Here is a 23,774-nt window from a genome sequence, read left to right on the forward strand (position 1 = left end):
ATATATAATAGATCTAGATTTCACTCTAAATTTGATGCCATAACCTTTTTTGAATGTGAATCTTACTCTTTTCTGTGTACATTCGATTGTTGTAATTGGAGAACCTTTATGATCACTGATAACACGGATGGTAATTCCTGTACGAGGACTGCTCACGGCCATCAAGCCATCTTTACCTCCTGAAATAATGACCTCACCTGAGGAAATTACAAAAAGTTTGTCAATGTTAATAACACCTTGCATTAAAGGCAGAATAGTTGCTGTACATTCTTGGTAGAAGCCATGCATTAGTGGTGTGAATATTGTGTGATTTACACCGAGTGTATCGTACCATCCATAGAGTATGTAATAGCACTGACTGCCACAGGGTGAGGGTGAATCTTCAATTCCATTTCAGTTTTCAAGATTCCAAAGAGGCGGATTGTACCATCGCTGTATCCTGCAACTATTTGCTGTTTGTCAGCACATTTCCTTGAATTGATTGTGGGGCTCCAAGCCATACACAAGCAACTCTGAAGAAAAAACATATTTACTTGAGTATCAATGCTTCCATCGTTTTTCCATTTCCTATAGCATGCCAAGGATCCACAGTGCAAGTGAAACAACTGCTAATAAAAAATATGCTCAATAAATTTTAACTGTTGTATAATGACTTTATAATATGCTAATAAGAATTCCCTCCAATAGAATAAACAGCATGTCAACCCATTTCTAGTCCTTTTCCCATTTGGTAACATACCTGGTTAAGGACATGAAACTGAACAACCAGCTCAGTGCCGTTCATGACCCACACCCTTAAGCTGCCATCCTCTGCACATGTGGCAAAGCGGCTTTCATCTGGACTAAAAATGACCTGGTTAACCTGAATGACGGAAAGAAAAATAAACTGATCAAAGTGCTCAATAATTTCCAGCTTATTTATATTCAATGAGTACCAAACAATCACATTCCACTGCCACAAATACTGATACCCCATTTTTTCAGGCAAACAGTATGCACTGAATTTGACAAAAAAACATGATTCATTACAAATAGAAATACAGGATATTAATTTCTGCACTGTAAAGTATCATGGTATATTTTATTTAAAAGCAGCTGGCTTCATTGGGTTTCTTTATTTTGGAGTGCTGTGAATTTCACTTTTGGACTAATGAAGATGATCAAGGTCAAATGGCAGCTGTACAAAAATATTTTGTTTATTTTTTTCCTCTGAATTTCTGTAAGTCAAAGATGAAGATTTATCCATTCTTTCACAATATTCAACGATCAGACTTTTAAAGATTACTAGACCAAGTGCAGACCCGTTGGGTCTGCTCCCCCAACACAGCCGTTCCCTACCCGTAGCCCCCACGGGAGATGTGGTCCTCCAACTCAACCGTTCCCGAACATAAGATTCCAGCAGTCAGCAGTGCGGCTTTTTTTAAATGGCGTCTTTGAGGCTAGAGGTTGGCGCCAGCAGCCGTTATGGTCGCTGGCCAGCAGGAGGCGACAAAATGAGTGAGTGGGGGGGAGAAGGATTTTATTAAAAATGTGTACATAAAGACGACAAAATTTAATGAGGAGTGGATACTTGGAATGAAAAGTGAAATCTCTACCGAAATGGAAAACATTTCGGCGTTTCTGGGTCTGGTGTTGGCGTAGCAACGAATCAAAGGCTGGCACCCACAAGTCAGGCAGAAACACACAGACACACACAGCCAGCCACAGAGTTTTAATATTATACTAGACCAAGTGCAGACCCGTTGGGTCTGCTCCCACAACGCAGCCATTACCTACCCGTAGCCCCCACGGGAGACGTGGTCCTCCAACTCAAGCGGTTCAGGAATCAGCAGTGCGGCTGTTTTTAAATGGCGTCTTTGAAGCGAAATGCGGGCGCCAGCAGCCGTTATGGTCGCTGGCCAGCAGGAGGCGACAAAATGAGTGAATGGGGGGGGGGGGGAGAAGGATTTTATTAAAAATGTGTACATAAACACGACGAAATTTAATGAGGAGTGGATACTTGGAATGAAAAGTGAAATCTCTACCGAAATGGAAAAAAACTCGGCGTTTCTGGGTCTGACGTTGGCGTAGCAACGAATCAAAGGCTGGCAGCCACAAGTCAGAAACACACACAGCCAGCCAGCCACAGAGTTTTAATATTATATAGATAGATTTTATGCCACAGTCTAGCAAATTCTACTCCCCTTTCTGCTGTTCAGAGAATCAGCCTTTTCTGTCACCAATGCAAACTCATGATGAACTTTCCTCTGTAGGAGAGCCCATGGCTATCCTTCAAGTTCCAAGCAGAAATAAGCAGGTCACTCAGTGCGCCCTTATTTTCCCATTGTTCCACATTTGATTGTTATTATTTTTCCAACCTGTAACTAATCTCAGTATAGAACAATTGGGAAATGACCTTGCCTTGTTTCTGTGGCCACTGATCAGACGGATGCTGGTATTTTCAGCCCAATTTATATACCACAGTGTTCCCGCTGTGGTTCCCACGATTCCCATGTCCATTATATCATCGAAGACTGCACTAACCACAGTGCCATCCAGAATCATTTCATGTTCTAGAAGCACCGAATTTGATCTGAAAGAAAAATCATAACTTTCAGCACAGATGCAAGTAGTTGTTGTAGACCACAGTAATGTTTCAAGCTAGAAATCACATCTCTATTTCATATTAACCAGCAGACCGAAATTTACAGGCTTTAATCTTTCCTACTGTTATGCAATTTCTTCTTCTATGTATAAATTAAAATGTCCACACTAATGAAGGTTCAGTTAAGCAGTATCACCTTGCTCCTGTTTCTTCACATCTCATTTCCTGCACTGCAGCAACTGCCCACAGCCGGATTTTCTTTGTGTTGCTGCCACTCATCAAGCGATAACCTCGACATTGCACAATTCCTAGAAAATAAATCCAGTAGAATCAATAACACCGCCACACTACAAGTGCTGGGCCTTATTGTAACATCACATACCAATCTCCCCTTCGTCTGCATCCCAAGTCATGAAACATCTATTGTGCTGCGTGTCCCATGCACAGATCTTCCCTGTGTTGGTCGCAGTGTAAAGAACTGAATCACCATTGTAGCATAATGCAGTAAGCTCCCCAGCATTCACTTCATCTGGGATTGAGACCCTGTGAACCTGTCACAAAAGAAAATTACAAATAACATTTAGAAATATTAAACCAAGGTGAAAATATTTCCTACTCAAATGAGATAAGATGGGGATAAGGGAAAGAAAGTTAGGCATAATGGAATGAAAACCAATAAGCTAAGTCTAAGCTTTACAGGCATCGGTTACAAAGCAGCATCAAAACACATCAAAATGCCTTTCCTTTTACATGTGACCCCGTGTTGAAAAAGTGGACACGATTTACGAAGACTTGCAGAAAACACACTATTCAGTAATATATTCAACTGAAATATTACAATTAGGCCAAAGTGCTGGAGTAACTGAGCGGGTCAGGCAGCATATCTGGAGAACATGCTTAGGTTATGTTTCGGATTGGGACCCTTAAAACAATTAAGACTTGGTTGTAATCTGAGTAAATTGAATTACAACAAAATATTTTAAATGCAAAGTGCAATCAAGAGCAAGACTGGATGAAGATGATGACCCATGCTGTTGCGTGAGCTATATGGAGAGGTTGAGTAGGCTGGGTCTTTATTCTATGGAACGCAGGAGGATGATGGGGATCTTATAGAGGTATACAAAATCATGAAAGGAATAGATTGGGTAGATGTACAGAGTCTTTTGCCCAGAGTAGGGGAATCAAGGACCAGAGGACATGGGTTCAAGGTGAAGGGGGAAAGATTTAATAGGAATCCGAGGGGTAACTTTTTCACACCAAGGGTGGTGGGTGTATGAAACAAGCTGCCAGAGGAGGTAGTTGGGGCTGGGAATATTCTGTCATTTAAGAGACAGCTAGACAGGTACAGGTAGATAGGACAGGTTTGGAGGGATATGGACCAAGCGCAGGCAAGTGGGACTAGTGTAGCTGGGACATTGTTGGCCAGGTGTGGGCAAGTTGGGCTGAAGGGCCTGTTTCCACACTCTATGACTCTATGACCATTTAAGTTCTGTCTTGGGGAAAAAATGTCAGCAGATGCGGAGAAGAAAACAAATCGACCATGTGCTCAAAGTCTCCTTGAAAAACATGGCGATGTCTCCACTGTCTCCTGGGAATTTTGGTCCATGACAGCTCAATGCATAGTCCATATTTTGGCATACTCGGACACCAGTGATGAAAGAGCAGACTACTTTGAAAACTACCCACAAAACCATTGAGGCATCTCCTACCCATCGGTGTAAGAGTAAAAAAACTCCATCTTCAGCAGACAGAAAAAGGAGATAGAAGGTAAGTTGCTGCATGGGTTGTGTTATTCACTCTAATTTTAAATTTCTTGCTGGCCATAATCTGAGGAGCAGATAGAGGGATTCTAGCAGATTATTCACCCTAAATTGCTTCTTAAATGATTACTAGATGACCCGTGGACCCGTTGGGTCCCCGTTGTGACGCCAGTCAAGTACACATGGAAGTATTACATCAAAATGGCGATCTGAAAATGGCGATCTCATCCCGTCAGCCGCGTGCGCAGTTGGGGAAGGTTGCTGGGCCCAGTGCCATTTTCAATTGTGACACGGCTAAGTATTAGAAGAAAATGGCGATCTGAAAATGGTGGCGGTCCTGGCAATCCTCCCCCATCTGCTCAGGCGCGGCTGATGGGCACGGCAAGTGGAAGCGCAGTGCCGTTCACGTAATAAAGTAATTTAAAGTTTATAAATGGAAATACTTTGTGAAATAAAACAACACTTGCTACTGCACACCCCAGACGAATGGTGAGTAAGGCACCCCTAAAATGTTGCGCTATCGTGTACCGTTTTGGCTGTATTTCGGGAACATACATACATACAAGAAGAGACTTTTAGTTATCTATAGATATAGCTGTCAATTGATGGCATCTGGCTCATAGAAAGTTAAGGTGGAATATTGAATTGACATGTAAAATTAAAGCTGAACAGTAATTATTATTACAGAAATAAATACCATTTGCAAAAACTGACCTTCAGTTGTACTTCATTCCCAGACTGTTCTACTAGCCAGAAATGCACAGCTCCAACCCCAACACATGCAAACTCATTGTAGGCAGTTGGATCAAATGCTAAATCATGAATAGGACTGGATACTCTTGTTGTTGCTAAAAGCTCATAATTCCTGGTATTCCACAAAGCAATTGTCAGATCCCTGTAATCTCCTGCAAACAATTATAGATCAATGTCAGAGATTTTGAGGAACAAAATCTGCAATCAAAAACAGCTAATTGAAACGTTGACCAATTAACAATAATTCATGTTAATTAACAATAATTTGACTAACTCCCACAAAGAAAACGGTTACGCCACCAGATTATACTGCTCAAACAAAGCGCAATAGACCTTACCTGCAGACATCAAGAGCCTGTCATCTCTGGAATATGCCATAGCTTGTACCTCGCTTGCATGTTGAGAAAGTACCTTCTTACAACTGCCACTCATCACATCCCAAATAAAGATGCAACAACCAGTTTTATTTTGCTCCCCTGAAGCTGATGCAAGATCCTTGCAAAAAGAACAAACAGCAATAAAAAGGAATGTTCTCTAAATTTTTAAAACAGGTAATTAGTAAGTGAAGAAATCCTCCAGTCCCATAAAACTTACTGGAAAACAGTCGCAAAATTAATACTGAAGAAACACCAGCAAAACATGAAGACATTTACAAAAAGCCACGCACTTCAGCAGCAGGTCATCTTCCTGACGATGCTGCCGACAGGAGACAGAGAGGTGAATGGAAAAAGTTACATCTTCCTTTGCCTATTTCCCTCAGCCTGGACTGGTCATTCAATTAATTTATTTGCTCCTCCTCCCCCCCCCCCCCCCCCCCCCCCCCCCCCCCCCCATGCGGAAACAATAATGGAGCATGATTAAGGTTCCGTTTGTAACCAATATCTATTAAAACCATGTTTTGGGTCGGAAAAACTTTCACACCTCCCAAGGGAATTAATTGCCTTTTCTCCAATCTGGGAGAGGACTGCTCATCCACCCAGCTTACCCTTGAGCAAAACTGCATAATGCAGATGGCACCACTCAACCTAAAAGGTTGAAGTGAAAGCCACTTAATGTAATGTAATGTCTCCAATCTAGAATGTTAAATTCTAAACAGGGACTGGAGATTATATATAGACATTATTGATTAATATTGGGCATCAATAAATAAAGTATAACAAATGGAAAGCAAAACATTATCTCTTCATTCTCATCCCCTAACTCAAAAAACTCAATTGAAGACGGGAAATATTTTGTACAGTACACATCTATGGACCAAAAGCAAGGCGACAACTCCAGACAGAAGGAACTACAAATGCTGGTTTACAAAGAAAAGACACAAAGTGCTGGAATAACTCAGACAACATCTCTGGAGGACGTGGATAGGAGACAGCCTGGGTCGGGACCCTTCTTCAGACTGATGGTAAGCTGGAAGAGTGCTAGGGGCAAGACAAAGTTTGACAAGTGATAGGTGGATACAAGGTGAGAGGGGTTTGATTAGCAGATGGGTGGATAAAAGCCAGGGATGAAAAGGTGACAAAAGGATGAGATAAGGATAAAAGAGGCATGAAATATGAAGCCAGAGGACGGGATAGAGGTGGAAGGGGACGAGGGTGTAGGATAGCGGAACAAATGGGTGTGCACCCAGGTGGTGCACATCAAAGAGAGAGGAGATTAAAGGGGGTGGGTGGAGGATGGGTGTTACCCAAAATTGGCAAATTCAATGTTCCTACCATTGGGTTCTAAGCTACCCAAGTGGCATATGATATGCTGTTCCACCAATTTGTGGCATCTGGCAATGGAGGAGACCCAAGACAAAAAAATCAGTATGGGAATGGAAAGAGAAATTAAAACGGTTTGCAATTGGGAGATTCTGCAGGCCTTGGCGGACTGGCAGAAGCATTCAGCGAAACAGTTGCCTAGTCTACACTTGGTTTCACTGATGTAAAGGAGGCTACATAAGGAGCACCAAATATTGTAGGTTAAGTTAGAGGTGGTGCATGGAGCTACAAAGAGAGACTATTAATATCACTTGGTCTTCTGATTCTTACTGATGACTAATATGATACGATTTACTGAGGTACAAAAGGATATCAACGACTCAATCAAATTTCATCTCAAACATACCTGTGTGTCATGGCTGACTGCAAGAGTGGAGATTTCTCCTGTGTGGCCCGTTAAGTGTCTCTGAGATCCAGAATGCAAGTCCTCAATCACCACCAAACAGCCACAAGAATACGCAAAAAGAGCTTGAAGATGTAGGTACACAGAGAGATAATCAACATAATGGCAGGGACTTATTTTTACATGTTATAGTCAAACTCCTGCCTTGTACATAATTTGTACTCAGCTGTAGCCAATATAAATGTAAAATTGTAACCAATAAATATATGGTTAATGCAGATGGAAATTAAATTAAACAGAATAAACAATAAATATGCAAACCAAGATGTTAATGTTTCAAAGATACATCAGTCATAAATAACATCTGCCACATAATGTATATTTCCTTTTGAGAATACTGGTTATGCATCTGTATTCCAAACAACATTCGATATACCACTGATTCACTCCAATCTGGGTTTAGATCTTGCTCTAACAATTCATTACCTGTATCAGGGTTCCAGACCATATTTCCTCTTCCATTTCCATTGTATCCAATTACAACTTTCAGTTTCAGATCATCTTTTCCTTCAGAGAGGGCTGCACCCTGATGCAAATTCAAAATATGAGAAGAGAAAGGGCATGGGGATGCCATCAGACAACATAATGCAGAGTCACAAGAACTAAGGGTTTAATTCATTGAGCATTTCTATAGAATGTGAATAGGTAATTTGTCACGTCGGGGCCGTTCTTCAGACTGATTGTGGGGGGATGGGGGAAAATGAAAGCTGGAAGCGAGGAGGGGCAGGACAAAGTCTGGGAGTTAACAGGATGATACTGGGGAGGGGGGGGGGGCTTTGATAGGCAGATGGTGGACAAAGGCCAGAGATGAAAAGACATGAGTGAGACAAAAAGATTGAAGAGTTGCGAATTGTGAAGCTAGAGGAAGGAATATAGTTGGAAGGGGAGAGGCTATAAAATCTCCTGGTTGCTCATCATTTTAACTCCTCTTCCCATTCCCACATTGACCTATGGGATAAACCTGATGTATAATAAAGCTGCTTTTTGAATACCACAGCATTTTCTATTGGATGGGAGCATGGACATTTTCTGCCAAACATTTATCCCTCAAACACCAAGAAATATTGCAGTTTGCACAGTCTTCTTTAATAATTTATTTAATAATCCCTAAAAACACTATTTCCATGTAATTTATAAGTATGTGTTGGAAATCTCATCGAGGCAATTCAGATGGAATCAAAAGCTAACTTTTTCAATCTTTCATTGAATTCAGCTTCACCAAACTGATTTTTATATTGTCCTGATTTCCTCAATAAAAAATGATATAGGAGGATGCAGGGCATTTAGCCTTTTGAACCTGCTCCGTCATTCATCAAGATCATGGCACATCTTGCACGTTGGTCCCATATTCCAGCTCTACCCATAAGGCCCTTTATTCCTTTAAATATCCAGAAATCCAGAAAGTTTAGAAGAATGAGAGGGGACCTCATTGAAACATACAGAATAGTGAAAGGCTTGGATAGAGTGGATGTGGAGAGGATGTTTCCACTAGTGGGAGGGTCTAAGACTAGATGTCATAGCCTCAGAATTAAAGGATGTTCTTTTAGGAAGAAGATGAGGAGAATTTTCTTTAGTCAGAAGGTTGTGAATCTGTGGAATTCTTAGCCACAGAATGTTGTGGAGGCCAAGTCAGTGGATATTTTTGCAGCAGAGATAGATAGATTCTTGATTAGTACAGGTGTCAGATGTTATGGGGAGAAGGTTGGAGAATGGGAGAGATAGATCAGCCATGATTGAATGTCGGAGTAGACCTGATGAGCCAAATGGCCTAATTCTACTCCTATCCCTTATAAATCCATCAAATTTCTGTTTAGAATGAATAAAACTGAGCCACCACTGCCGTCCAAGGTAGACATTACCAAAGGGCTACCACACTGTGCAGAAATTTCTCATCTCTGTCCCAAATGACCTGACCTCTATTTTCACACTTTGCCTCATGATCCTTGATTCCACAGCTGGAGGAAACTATCAAGCACTTTATAAATTTTCCAATGAGGTCTTTCATTGTTTTAAACTCTAAATACAATCCCAGTCTATTCAATCTCTCTTTACATGACAAACCTGCCATTCCTTGAACCAATCTTTTAAAGTCTACAATATACTCCCTCACGTCTGCTAAAAATTAAGAACTAACATTTTTCTATGATCTAATAACTAAGCCAAATAACAGATAATTAAGTCTAAACGATGAATATCAGGATGTTCCATTGCGAAGTGTAGGGAGCATTGCATGGGAGTCTAACACAATCATCCTTAACAGCTCTGATAATACCCTGAGGCACAAACAAATTCCACTATTGCCTGGAAGATGTCTAATAACCCAGAGGGGCAAAAACTGCATTGCAGATATAGTTTGCTGTACATCAACCTACTAAGCAATCGAACTCAGGGTATTTTCCAGAAGGAGGAAATTGAAACACACTGATGATGCAGGCAATTAAACTGCTCTCTCAAGCAGATCACTGTCCCTAGAGATCGGATGAAACAAAGGAAAAAGGCATTTTTATTTTAAGCATCTTTAGTTTGGCAATAGGAATTTTTCAATTATAACCAAATTCTGCGACAAATTTTATTGCAAACGAAACACACAACATACAAAGCTGTAATACAATCTTCACTTCCACATTTTGCAGTAAATCATAGGAATAATATCGCAAAGATTGACAGAAAAGGGCTTCAGTTATATGATTATCTGAAAGACTAATGTCATTTCAACTGTATGTTTGTGATGGATGGTAATGTGTGGTGCATAATGAAACCTAAACAGACTGGCCCAATGTAGTTTCTCATGAAGCAGTACAAATATAGCTCTTTCCAAATCTGGCAATACAAAAATTTGGAGAAGACAGCCAAGACTTTTTCCACAATTGTAGCAGTCGTTATGCAATCTTTCATATATGTAGAGTTGGATAGAGAGTGAAAACATAGCACTATAAAGCATCTCCAGATCTTCTTGCAGAGTGAAACAATGAAACACACAGAAATTAAAAAATTCAAGCATACCTGAGAGACAGAGGTTTTGAATCGAGCTGCAAAATGTTTGTATGATTCTGGCCGTGAACAATTATGTTGAATATCACCATCTCCAACAAGAGGTCCTTTGAAAGAAATATTAATATCAAAATGCGCATGTGGAAGATTTAGAACTCCTATAGGAGATAAACTGCTGTACTGATATGACTCAATTTACAACAAAAAAGCTGGAAAGCTGGATTTCTTTACGTCAAAATTGAGGGCTAATTACAAAACACGGGGACAATTTCATTGCCATAAAATTTTAATAAAATAAATCAGTCTACTTCCTAGTATTGGATTGTTTGCTGAGTATAAGAGAAGCAAAGACAACATTTAATTGTTCTGTGGATGAGAAGATATTTGCTCTCCAACGGCTAAACAAAAAATAAATGGTTTGTAAAAATCCAAATGGCATTTAAAATAAGATGGGATAAAAAATCTTTAATGCTGAGTAATTATTAACAATGTTTTCAGATATGAACTGCACATCAGCAAAACCCTTTCATCTTGCATGGTAAGAATTTTCACTTTTCCATTTACTTTAGACATGTATGCCAGTGAAGAAATATGCTCCCTTAACAATCAATTTATAATAAACAGTCAAAATCCAGAACAAGCCTTCTGCAACATAGAATTAGTTATTTCAGGCAGTTATCTCATTATATATAAAATATTTTCAAAAAGTGTTAAAACCTTTTACAACATTTGATAAAGTATGATCCAAACAGTTAACTACATAATTTCAGTGTTGACAACTTGATTCAGAAAATCTTTGAAGACATCAATATGAAAACAAACAATCAAATGGCTAAGATAGGTCTATGTGTACTTTATTTAGTTTCTCAGGATGATTCCTGTGACTATCATCTATGTGTTAACAATTAATGTTGAGATGGAGACAGTGGTTAATAGAAAATATATGGGTAACTTGGAGCTACCTGGTTCCTCAAAATCTCCCTGGTCCTCCTGGGATGAAACAGGTCTCAAGTGAGAAGATATGTGCTCTCCGCAATGCAGGTCATCATGGACTTGCAGGGGCAAGTCCCTACTTCTTCCAACTCTAATCGATTCATCTCTCTGTCTGCAGCCATCTTTATTTTCACTATAAGGCAAAGACCCTTGATGTGGAGAAAATGGCCACCAAAACTGTTAGTGTCAACAAATCAATAGAAATATAGTGTTAAATACACATTCGTAAATGACATTACAATATTAGTTGGAGCAGATCTGAATGTATTACACGGAGATAACCATCTAAAAAGTACATCATACCAAGTTCATTTTCTAATTTGATTGAAAACAAACTAAAATCATCTACAATAGCTACACATCCTCCATTTGTGTAATTTTTGCAATTTACTACTTGCTTAAAAATCTATCAATGAAATTTATATGTGGTAAGTCTCCATGACTTGAAGTAACTACATATTAAATGTGTAATCTTGAACATATTGATGCAAAATTACTGCATTTTCCAACGGAAATAAATTGCGTGTTTTGACGAGTGGGCAGGATACCTTGGTATTCTGATCAAAATTTATCAATACACTGAAGTAAAAAAAAACATTTAACTGGCTACTTACTTCAGTGCTTTCATGGGACCTCGTTTCACATAGGTCCATTTTCACTCTACTCATCTTTGTAAAAGTAATCACACTTCAAAAGTATTGTTAGACATCTTGAGTCCTTCCAAGATCATAACAGCCACAATAAAAATGATAATTTATTGTACACTTTAAAGGCGATGTGTTGATGGTGAAGTGTTTGAGTGTCCCGAGTATGTTTGTGATTTAAAAGTTTACCCTCTTCTAATTACACTGAAATTCGTTGCTGTGTATACTCAAAAGAGTAGGATAAAAACCAAAGTAGAAACATGGAACTGCCGATGCTGGTTAATACCCCAAAGGACACAAAGTGCTGGTGGAGTAACTCAGCAGGTCAGGCAGCATCTCTGGAGAACATGGATAGGCGACGTTTCGGATTGAGGCCCTTCTTCCGACTAGACAATTCTCCAAAACATCACCTTTCTATGTTCTCCAGAGATGCTGCCTGACCTGCTGAGTTACTCCTGAACTTTGTGACCTTTTGAGGATGAATAAAATGCAGCTCCCATATCTATGCTGCATGTTCTTCGTGCAATCAGTTGTACCCAAGAACACATGCTCATAGACCCATTTGGTGAAAATACTGATCCATCCCCTTACCTAGAATTCAACATTCAGAACTTGTAGAAAATGGATGAATGGGGATAAAGAGGTATGGAGTCTTAAACTGCATGTTGAAACCGTAATCTTCCCTTTGCAGTACTCACCATCCTGTTCATTTCTTTCAACATCATGAACGTGGCTGTGCGGTGGGGAAAAGCTAGGGACTGGTACAAATTGTCGAGGATGTTCACTGTTCTCTGCGATTAAAGGAGCTTCTAGGACAAAGAACAAGTAGCAAAATCTCAGTTTAAAGTTTTGATTCATTCTACTACTGCCTGCAATCAATCTAAGTCAGATGGAGAAGTAATGATCTACACTGTAAATATATTTATCAAAACAAAACGTCTGCCTAATAAGTGGTCCAGCTGATAACAATAGATCAAAAGGCTTATAAGTTTACCAAAAAGATCACTAAGGCTGAGCATTGGGAAAATACAAGAATTTAGAAAAGGAGGGTCTTGATGAGGAAAAGGAAAGAAGAATGCAAGAGTATTCTAGCAAGGAACAAGTAATAAGATTCTATAGAAAACAGAGAAAAAGGTAACGGTCAGTAAAATTTAATACGGCTCTTGTGTAGACAGAAACAGAAAAATAATCGAGAATAATGAAACAGCAGAAAAAATCCACAAATACATTCATAGATTCTTAGAAACAATCCTTTGGACCAACTTGTCCATACTGACCAAAATGCCCCATTTAAGCTAGAACCATTTGCCTACGTTTGGCCCATATCACTCTAAAGCTTTTCTACCGATATACCTATCCAAGTGCCTTTTGACGCTGTCTTAATACGTGCCTCAACTATCTTCTCTGACAGCTCGTTCCATATACCCACCACCCTTTGAGTGAAAAGGTAGCCCTCAAGTTCATATTAAGTCTTGTGCCTCTCAGCTTAAACCAATATCCTCTGGTTCTTGTCTTCACTCTTCCTTGCTGTGCCTCAGATGATGTCACAGACATGACCGCTGCTGCTCTCCCTTGACTGGCCATTCCCCACACAGTATCCAAAGGGGCATACCTGTGGTCGATGGTAATGGCCTTAGGGGCCAAGTTCACAAGTTATAGGAGTAGAATTAGGTCTACTCCACCATTCAACCTCTGCCTCCTAATCCCATTTTTCTGCTTTCTCTCCATTACCCTTGACGCCCATTCTAATCAAGAATTTGTCTATCTCTGCCTTAACCTGCCCACTCTGCCTACTCCGTCGTAGAGGTCACCCATCTATTTTCTGCCTGTTTCTTAGGCATGACTACCTCACTGGATCCTATTTATGACCTTCTCATACTCCCAGATGATCCTGAGGCTGTCCAGCTGTTGTTCCAGTTTCCTAACATGGTCTGTAAGGAGCTGTAGCTGTATGCACCTCATGTGTAAGCTTCAGGGACACTGGACGTCTCCCTGGCTTTCACAAGCTGTAAAACTGAAAATCAAGTCCTCAAAACCATCCCAAAAATAGCAAGGAACTACAAGTCAACAGGTAAATGAAGAGCTCAAAGAATTTAGCAATAGACAATAGGTGCAGGAGTAGGCCATTCAGCATCCCCATTCAATGTGATCATGGCTGATCATCCCCAATCAGTACCCCGTCCCTGCCTTCTCCCCATATAACCATATAGCAATTACAGCACGGAAACAGGCCATCTCGACCCTTCTAGTCCGTGCCGAACACATAATCTCCCCTAGTCCCATATACCTGCGCTCAGACCATAACCCTCCATTCCTTTCCCATCCATATAACTATCCAATTTATTTTTAAATGATAAAAACGAACCTGCCTCCACCACCTTCACTGGAAGCGCATTCCACACAGCTACCACTCTCTGAGTAAAGAAGTTCCCCCTCATGTTACCCCTAAACTTCAGTCCCTTAATTCTCAAGTCATGTCCCCTTGTTTGAATCTTCCCTACTCTCAGTGGGAAAAGCTTTTCCACGTCAACTCTGTCTATCCCTCTCATCATTTAAAAAACCTCTATCAAGTCCCCCCTTAACCTTCTGCGCTCCAAAGAATAATGCCCTAACTTGTTCAACCTTTCTCTGTAACTTAGTTGCTGAAACCGAGGCAACATTCTAGTAAATCTCTTCTGTACTCTCTCTATTTTGTTGACATCCTTCCTATAATTAGGCGACCAAAATTGTACACCATACTCCAAAATTGGCCTCACCAATGCCTTGTACAATTTTAACATTACATCCCAACTTCTATACTCAATGCTCTGATTTATAAAGGCCAGCACACCAAAAGCTTTCTTTACCACCCTATCTACATGAGATTCCACTTTCAGGGAACTGTGCACAGTTATTCCCAGATCCCTCTGTTCACCTACATTCTTCAATCCCCTACCATTTACCATGTACGTCCTATTTTGATTTGTCCTGCCAAGATGTAGCACCTCACACTTATCAGCATTAAACTCCATCTGCCATCTTTCAGCCCACTCTTCCAACTGGCATAAATCTCTCTGTAGACTTTGAAACTCTACTTCATTACCCGCAACCCCACCTATCTTCGTATCATCTGCATACTTACTAATCCAATTTACCACACCATCGTCCAGATCATTGATGTACATGACAAACAACAGTGGACCCAACACAGATCCCTGTGGCACTCGTCACTGGCCTCCAACCTGACAAACAACCATCCACCATTACTCTCTGGCATCTCCCATTCAGCCACTGTTGAATCCATCTTGCTACTCCACCATTAATACCCAACCATTGAACCTTCTTAACCAACCTTCCATGAGGAACCTTGTCAAAGGCCTTACTGAAGTCCATATACACAACATCCACTGCTTTACCCTCATCAATTTCCCGAGTAACATCTTCAAAAAATTCAAGAAGATTAGTTAAACATGACCTTCCAGGCACAAATCCATGTTGACTGTTCCTAATCAGACCCTGTTTATCCAGATGCTTATATATATTATCATCAAGTATTCTTTCCATTAATTTGCCCACCACTGACGTCAAACTAACAAGTCTATAATTGCTAGGTTTACTCTTAGACCCCTTTTTAAACAATGGAACAACCATTCTATCATCTTACAAAATTCCATAGATTTTGTAATGGCTTCCAGACTCAAAAGGTACCAATTGTAGCCCCGCTACTTAAGAAAAAAGGGAGAGACAATTATTGGAGAGTTAGCAGCTTTAGAATACTTAAAAGAAAACTAATAGAATTGGGTGGTGTCAACATGGATTTCTAAAAGGAATGGTGGCGCAGCAGTAGAATACAGCGCCAGAGACCCAGGTTCGATCCTGACTACGGGTGCTTGTCTGTACAGAGTTTTTGTACATTCTGCCCATGACCGGCGTGTGTGTCTCAGAGATCTTCGGTTTCCTCCCACACACCAAAGACTGCAGGGTGACTTGGATAGGTTGGGTGAGTGGGCAGATGCAGTATAATATAGTTAAATATGAGGTTATCCACTTTGGTGGCAAGAACAAGAAGGTAGATTATTATCTGAATGGTAGACACAAAAAGCTGGAGGATCAGGCTGCATCTCTGGGGAGAACGAATGGGTGACGTTTCACACCCTTCTTCAGACTGAATGGTGTCAGATTAGGAAAAAGGGAGGTGCAACAAGACCTGGGTGTCCTTGTACATCAGTCACTGAAAGAAACCATGCAGGTACAGCAGGCAGTGAAGAAAGCAAATTACATGTTGGCCTTCATAGCGAGAGGATTTGAGTATAGGAGCAAGGAGGTCCCACTGCAGTTGTACATGGCCCTGGTGAGACCGCAGCTGGAGTATTGTGTGCAGTTTTGGTCTTCTAATTTGAGAAAGGACATTCTTGCTATTGAAGGCATGCAGCGTAGGTTCACCGGGTAAATTCCCGGGATGGCGGGCCTGAATATGATGAAAGAATGTGTTGACTGGGCTTGTATTCACTTGAATTTAGAAGGATGAGAGGATATCTTATAGAAACATATAAAATTCTTAAGGGATTGGACAGATGTAAGAAAAATGTTCCCAATGTTGGGTGAGTCCAAAACCAAGGGTCACAGTTTAAGAATAAGGGGTAGGTCATTTAGGACTGAGGTGAGGCAAAACTTTTTTACCCAGACAGTTGTGAATCTGTTGAATTCTCTGCCACAGAAGGCAGTGGAGGCCAGTTCACTGGATGTTTTCAGGAGATAGTTAGAAATGGCTCTGGATTGTACAGTTTTGCAATACAAAGTTGGGGGGGGGGGGCAGCTGCAGTAAGCTGACATCCAGCTCATCTCTGACCTCTGTTTCTATACACTGATGTGGAGGCATACAACAAGAGACAAGTACTTTTATTACTCGAGATGAAATAGAAAGTTTATAAGTGCTGCAATCTCACCAGGTCTCCGAAGCTCATTTGGGAGAACACTGCGGGGCAAAAAAAGAATTGATTAAAAACATCAAAAATACATTATAAACAATTAAATGTCATCTAGGTGGTGCGAGATTACAGACTTCTGAGATGTAAAGGGGTCTGGGAGCCCTAGTGCAATATTTGCATAAAACAAGTATGCAGGTATTAAAAGTAATTGGGAAAAGCAAATAAAATGTTATTGTTCACTGCCAGGGGGAATCAACAACAATGCAGGGATTATGTACTTATGCAGGTTTAGGTTATGAGCAATGGTGAGACCATATGGAATATTATGTATTGGTCTCTTTAGTTCAGGAAGGATGTTAATATATTTGAAGCAATTCTGAAAAAAATACTAGCTTAAAGAAATGGACAAGTTACTTTATAAGGAAATTTTGAATAGGCTACACTCATACATGTTACAGGCCTGGCTGTTGAGAGGGGATTTGGTTGAAATATACAGGACCCCGAAGGATTTTAATTTTTCTTTTAGTTTTTAGAGACAGTGTAGAAATATGCCGTTTGGCCCACCGAGTCCGCACCGACCAGCGATTCCTGCACACTTACACTATCCTACACACACTAGGGACAATTCACAATGATACCAAGCCAATTATCCTACAATACTGTACATCTTTGGAGAGTGGGATGAAAACCCACGAAGGTCATGGGGAGAACGTACAAACTCCGTACAGACCAGCCCCCTTGTTCAGGATCGAACCTGGGTCTTTGGCGCTGAAAGACAGCAGCAACTCTACCGCGACGCTCCGTGCCGCCCTCTAACAGGTCGGTTCTGTAGGGGTTCTGACACAATTTGGAACAAGGCATCACTGTTTAAAAGTAAAGGGCCACCCAAATGAGGCCCATGGCAGAATGGGCTTGAGGGGCTAAGTATTCTATTCTTGTTCCTAATTCTTACAGTTAAACTCTCTGCTAAAACAGTCATCTACGAAAATCAGAAGTCTAATTGCTTACTTGTAGACAAACGCATTTGTAGTTTATCAAATTAAGTTATAGCAAGGAGTTTCATGAATCCATTCAGACTCAATCACTGAAAGAAGCCAATTTTTTTTCTAGAGTAAAATGTCAGAAAGATTTTACTTGCTTTGTCTCTTGGTCCAGAGCAGCAGCGAGGAAATCCCATATAAATATTGCATCTCCAACACTAATTACACTTAGCTGATCTGGAGAAAAAGCAGCTTGTTGAATTGATTCAGAATGTCCAATGAACACCTTATAAAACAGAAAAAAAACACATGTCTTGAAGAGCACCTGATGAGAAAGTGTAAATAGGGTGGGCAAAATTTCAAAAGGAGCCAGCAAATAAAAACAAATAGATGCACATCAGTTGTGCAGACCAAAAAACTGAATAACACAAAGCGGAAATCTATCTGATGTATTTAAAGACATGGCCTTGTGAAGAACAAGGTAGGTTACACCAAAGTCAGGGCATGCCAATCACTCAGGGCACTCAAAATGTAACACCTTTACAGGACTATGACATTTTCTATTGACTTTTTGGTACATATGAAGGTAATTACATGATTTGGTGGTGGGGGAGGGAGGGGGAAAGAGAGGAAAAACTTTTTTTTTAAAGACCTCTGATTCACTTTGAAGGAAGATTGTTCCCGATATTGGGGAAGTCCAGCACTAGGGGGTCACAGTTTAAGGATAAAGGGGAAGTCTTTTAGGACCGAGATGAGAAGGTCATTTTTTCCACAGAGTGGTGAATCTGTGGAATTTTTTGCACAGAAAGTAGTTGAGGCCAGTTCATTGGCTATAATTAAGAGGGAGTTAGATGTGGCCCTTGTGGCTAAAGGGATCAGGGGGTATGGAGAGAAAGCAGGTACAGGATACTGAGTTGGATGATCAGCCATGATCATATTGAATGGCGGTGCAGGCTCGAAGGGCCGAATGGCCTACTCCTGCACCTATTTTCTATGTTTCTATGAAAGTACAATCTCATTGTTTTAGAAATTATATATGTACTTCTTTCAGAATTAGGTTGTTAATTTAATTTGTTCAAAAACATTAACAAAGCAATTATACCTGGAAATTAATTTCTAGTTTCATTTTATAATCCCAGATTTTGACGACCTTCTCCCCAGTTGTCAGTAGATACTGAGCATCCTCAGTCACAGCTAAAGAGGAGGGGACTGTCTTGTGAATATTACACATCTGTTGAAACAATGCAACATGAAAAGTATGTGTAAATAATCAATACCAAATAGACCAAGATTAAAATTAATTTGTGCATAATCAAAATCAATAGAAATTTGATTACTCCTAATGGTTTTACAAATGGAAATAAAACTCAGACTTTGAATTAACAAGTTTCATAGACCAAAGACCTGCATTCGGTGTTCCCAAAGTGGCCTCCTGTACATCGGCGAGACCAAGCGTAGACTTGGTGACCGTTTCTTTGAACACTTGCGCTCAGTCCGCCTAGGCCTATTGAATCTCTGGGTTGCTGACCACTTTAACTCCCCTTCCCATACTGACCTTTCTGTCCTGGGCTTCCTCCATTGCCAGAGTGAGGCCATGCATGAACTGGAAGAACAGCACCTCATATTCTGCTTGGATAACTTAAAACCCAACGGTATGAACATTCAATTCACCATTTTTAGGTGACCTCTAACTAACCATGCCCCCTCCCCCCCCCACCCCTTCTCCCCCATGCCCCTCCCCCACACCCCCTTTATCTTCCCTGTAGCCTATCTGGATTTCTACCCACAACAACCCTCCTGCTACTTTCCTCTGACTTCACAATCCGCAACTCTTCAAACCCATGTCACACCCTCTGCTCTTATCTCTGGGCTTTGATCCATCCATCTTCCACAATCAGTCTGAAGAAGGGTCTTAATCCAAAATGACACCTATCCCCAGCGATATTGCTTGACCTGCTGAGTTACTCTAGTACTTTGTGTCCTTTGTGTATTAACCAGCATCTGCAGTTCCTTGTTTCTATAGATTTCTTTCAAATTCTTCCAATATTTGGAGAACATATATTTTGCAATGAGGGCAACTGCCAAAATCAGCAAGGACCTACAGATTTATGATAATTAGCATTACTAGAAAGATAAAATTGCAATTAATGTAATTCCAGGGGATAACCTAACAGACGACCTGATGCTGCGATTTTAAAATTGCCTATTTAACAAACATCTTACTTTGAAGTTTGAATCTAAAATTATAGCACCCTAGTCAGTGTCCTGGCTGGATTATCACAACTCAAGAACAGAAACCAAAACCTTCATGTCGAAACAAGGAACTGCAGATGCAGATTTACAAAATGAGACACAGTGCCAGAGTAACTCAGAGGGTCAGGCAGCCTCCCTTGAGAACATGGCTGTTTTGGGTCGGGACCCTTCAGACAAAATCTTCATGATCTATTTGGGGCAATTATCACCTTGATCAGCTGAGTCACCATGAAACTGTAAATAAATGTTTAATAATGTGAAATCTATTACGATATTTTTACATTTACAATCGTTGAAAGTCCACTAATTATATGATTTACTCTGACATTGTACCTCTCGAAGCAGTTTCCCAGTCTTTGCATTCAACCACAGTATCTTATTTGAGGATGTTGAGACTAGAAGCTGGTTGACTGCAGCTGGAGGATAGCACACTTTAATGGCTGTGTCAAGAGTGGTCGTCTCCAGGTCCAGAATACTGACATCGATAAGCATTAACTGTAAAACAAAAGAATGTGACTAACTAACTCCTACTGGTACAATGTGAACCGTATAGATAAGCACATATTATTGTAGTTGTCAGATCCTGGGAATGAGTTAGTTTCGGAAATTACCCAATATTATTTACTGATCCACTGCAAAACAGGTCCAAATCACCAATGTACCTCTGATCGATTGGCCAGGTGGGCTGGGGAATGGTTGATGGAATTTAATACAGAGAAATGTGAGGTGTTGCATTTTGGGACGTCTGACAAGGGCAGGATCTACACAGTGAATGGTAGGCCTCTGGGGCGGGTTGTAGAGCAGAGGGATCTAGGAGTGCAAGTGCATGGTTCCTTGAAGGTCGAGTCGCAGGCAGATAATGTGGTCAGAAAGGCTTTAGGCACATTGGCCTTCGTCTGCCAGAGTATTGAGTATAGAAGTTGGGAGGTCATGTTGCAGTTGTATAAGACGTTGGTGAGACCGCATTTGGAGTATTGTGTTCAGTTCTGGGCACCATGTTATAGGAAAGATATTGTCAAGCTTGAAAGGGTTCAGAGAAGATTTACAAGGATGTTGCTAGAGGGTCTGCTATAGGGAGAGTTTGAGTAGGCTGTGTCTCTGTTCCTTGGAACGCAGGAGGATGAGGGGTGATCTTATAAAGGTGTATAAAATCATGAGAACAGATCGGGTAGATGCACAGAATCTCTTGCCCAGAGTAGGCAAGTCGAGGACCAGAGGACATAGGTTCAAGGTGAAGGGGAAAAGATTTAATTGGAATCTGAGGGGTAACTTTTCCACACAAAGGGTGGTGGATGTATGGAACAAGCTGCCAGAGGTGGTAGTTGAGGCTGGGACTATCCCAACGTTTAAGAAACAGTTAGACAGTTACATGGATAGGACAAGTTTGGAGGGATATAGACCAAACGCAGGCAGGTGGGACTAGTATAGCTGGGACATGTTGGCCAGTGTGGGCGTTGGCCCTAAGGGCCTGTTCCCACACCGTTTCACTCTATGAAACCTGAATCATGCTTCACTGATTCCCTCAAGGGAATCAGATAATAGTGCATGCACAGGTTATCAGTTTCCAAAATCCCAGAGATTGTAAAATTATTCTCAGACTGGAAGGTACCAAATGTAACCTCACTATTCAAGAAAGGAGGGAGAGAAAAAGCAAGGAACTGTAGTTTACCTGACATTCACCAGGAAAACACTGGAATCTTTAAAGGAAGTGGTAACAGAAAATAATAGGTTGAATAAAGTCAGCATGTATTTATGACAGATAATTTATGTTTGACAAAACTTTTAAAGATTTTGAGATTGTATCTGGCAGAAGAGGTAATGACTAACCACTTCCATGCTGTATTTGGACTTAGGTGTTTATGAATCTTTTATATAGGCACATGAATATGTAGGAAATGAAGGTATGTGGAGGCAGAGGAGATTATTTTAACTTGGCATCACTATCAGCAGAGACATAGTGGGCCAAAGGTCCTGTTCTTGTCTGTACTGGTCCATGTACTTGTTAAAAGGATAAATTTGTTCTGGTGAACTATATCAATTTACCTCATCTAGTGAGTGAGCATCCATCACAGTGACGACAAATTCAGATGGGCCGACAAAAGCCAAATGACCACTATCACTGCTCACTGTTAATGCATCTGGACCATAGCAACTGCCCCTTGCCACAACGTTACCTAGAACAGTGTAAACATATTGATAAATTAATTTCAGATAAAGATTAAAGCATCATTTGGCAGATTTAACATTAACTCCATATGAGATCTATTCTTCATGAAAATAGTTTTTCTTTTGGTAGATATTGCCTGGTCCATAATAGATTCTGACCTCTTCAGCATCAAAGGGACCTACAGGGAGCATTGCCATAAAATAGTAGCCAATATCATCAAAGTCCCATGCCACCTTTGCCACGCTATCATTTTGCTACCACCATTGGGAGGAGGAACAGGAGCCTGAGACCATCAGGTTTAAGAACAGCTTCTTCCCAGAAACCAGCAGGTGCTTGAACACTGCACAACACTAACCCGACCTCAGCAACTGCAATCTTCTATGGACTGTGTCTTTGCTTGCACTCTGAACCATTTAGCAGTATTTGGGTTACCTAGCATTAAGGTTAGCATCATTGTATTATTGATTATTATTTATCTGTGTGTTATTGCATTATCGGGGCAGTTAAGCTGCAGAAAGTAAGAATTTCATTATTCCGCTGCTGGTACATATGGCAATTAAACACATTTGACTCCTGATAAGGTTTTACTTGGGCAGCAAGGATAAAGAACATTTGCCAGAAATGGCTCTGTTTGTCCACCTCATTTATATAAACAGAAAATTGAAAAACTCCATTTTGATATGATTTTCCCCATCGTATTTTCCCTATGCAAGACAATAAATAGCATTTATTAGAGGACAAATAGCAAAAACCCTTTAGAGTAATATTATCAAATGAAATTTGATGTTAAGCCACATAATTAGGATAGGTGATCCAAAGCAAGGCCACGCAGCGAGCCTTTAAATTTTGTTTTAAAAAGGACCAATAGAGCTGGGCAAGTGAAAAGGAGAAGATGGGAATGGAGGATCGCCAATTCAAAGCTTAGTGTCCATTCAGCTAAAGGCACAGCTATTACTGGTTGCATAGTCAAAATGTCCAAAAGGCCAGAGATAGAACAGAGCAGAAATCTTTGGAGAATAAAGGTCTGAATGACCTTATAGAGCTTAAAATGACGTAGGTCATGAAAGGATTCAAAAATAATAATAATTTAAATAAATCAAGGCAGCTAGAAAGTGACCCTATTTAGATTAGTAAGCAATAGAGGTAATAGATGAGTAAGACACCTGAAGTTAGAGGAAATAAGAGGCAGCAATTTAGATTATTAGAAACAACAAAGATTAAGATTAAAAGGTCAGTCAGGGGAGCAATTAAATAATCAAATGTAGATGTAAGATGGACAAAGTAATCATCAAAAACTAGAGCTTTATTTCCTGGCTATCTTTATCTAACTTTGCTGGGATATTTCAGAGGGCTGTTAATAGTCATCCAATAATCATTGCTGAAGATCTAGGGGTACATTTACAGGCATATTTTTATCCCCGAAGGACGAGTAAACCTAATGATTTTTTTAAACATCAATCAAGCAATTTCATATTCACCATCACTGGTGCCAGCTCTTTATTCAGAACTTGTTAAATTTCACAGCTGTCAAAGTGCAACTTGATGTTTCCAAATCAATTACCATGCATCTGGTTTCCTG

The 23,774-nt window shown here is 40.4% G+C and overlaps 1 protein-coding gene across 1 annotated transcript in view; it reads right to left on the minus strand.

Annotated features, from left to right (window-relative positions):
• The window catches only part of wdr90 (WD repeat domain 90), a 146,663-nt gene that overhangs the window by 9,857 nt on the left and 113,032 nt on the right, over positions 1-23,774 (minus strand). Inside the window, exons 23-40 of the mRNA XM_033040329.1 lie at positions 22,072-22,202; positions 20,362-20,523; positions 18,878-19,006; positions 17,934-18,061; positions 16,814-16,842; positions 12,587-12,697; positions 11,214-11,393; positions 10,264-10,358; positions 7,687-7,786; positions 7,204-7,325; positions 5,436-5,592; positions 5,059-5,249; positions 2,967-3,135; positions 2,781-2,892; positions 2,401-2,572; positions 740-862; positions 332-512; positions 67-197 (exon numbers count right to left, since the gene is read on the minus strand). Coding sequence (XP_032896220.1) covers positions 67-197; positions 332-512; positions 740-862; positions 2,401-2,572; positions 2,781-2,892; positions 2,967-3,135; positions 5,059-5,249; positions 5,436-5,592; positions 7,204-7,325; positions 7,687-7,786; positions 10,264-10,358; positions 11,214-11,393; positions 12,587-12,697; positions 16,814-16,842; positions 17,934-18,061; positions 18,878-19,006; positions 20,362-20,523; positions 22,072-22,202 — 2,423 coding nt within the window. The remainder of the gene's footprint in view (positions 1-66; positions 198-331; positions 513-739; positions 863-2,400; positions 2,573-2,780; positions 2,893-2,966; positions 3,136-5,058; positions 5,250-5,435; positions 5,593-7,203; positions 7,326-7,686; positions 7,787-10,263; positions 10,359-11,213; positions 11,394-12,586; positions 12,698-16,813; positions 16,843-17,933; positions 18,062-18,877; positions 19,007-20,361; positions 20,524-22,071; positions 22,203-23,774) is intronic.

This window comes from Amblyraja radiata, chromosome 22 (genome assembly GCF_010909765.2).
Source record: "Amblyraja radiata isolate CabotCenter1 chromosome 22, sAmbRad1.1.pri, whole genome shotgun sequence".
Lineage (NCBI taxonomy): Eukaryota > Metazoa > Chordata > Chondrichthyes > Rajiformes > Rajidae > Amblyraja > Amblyraja radiata.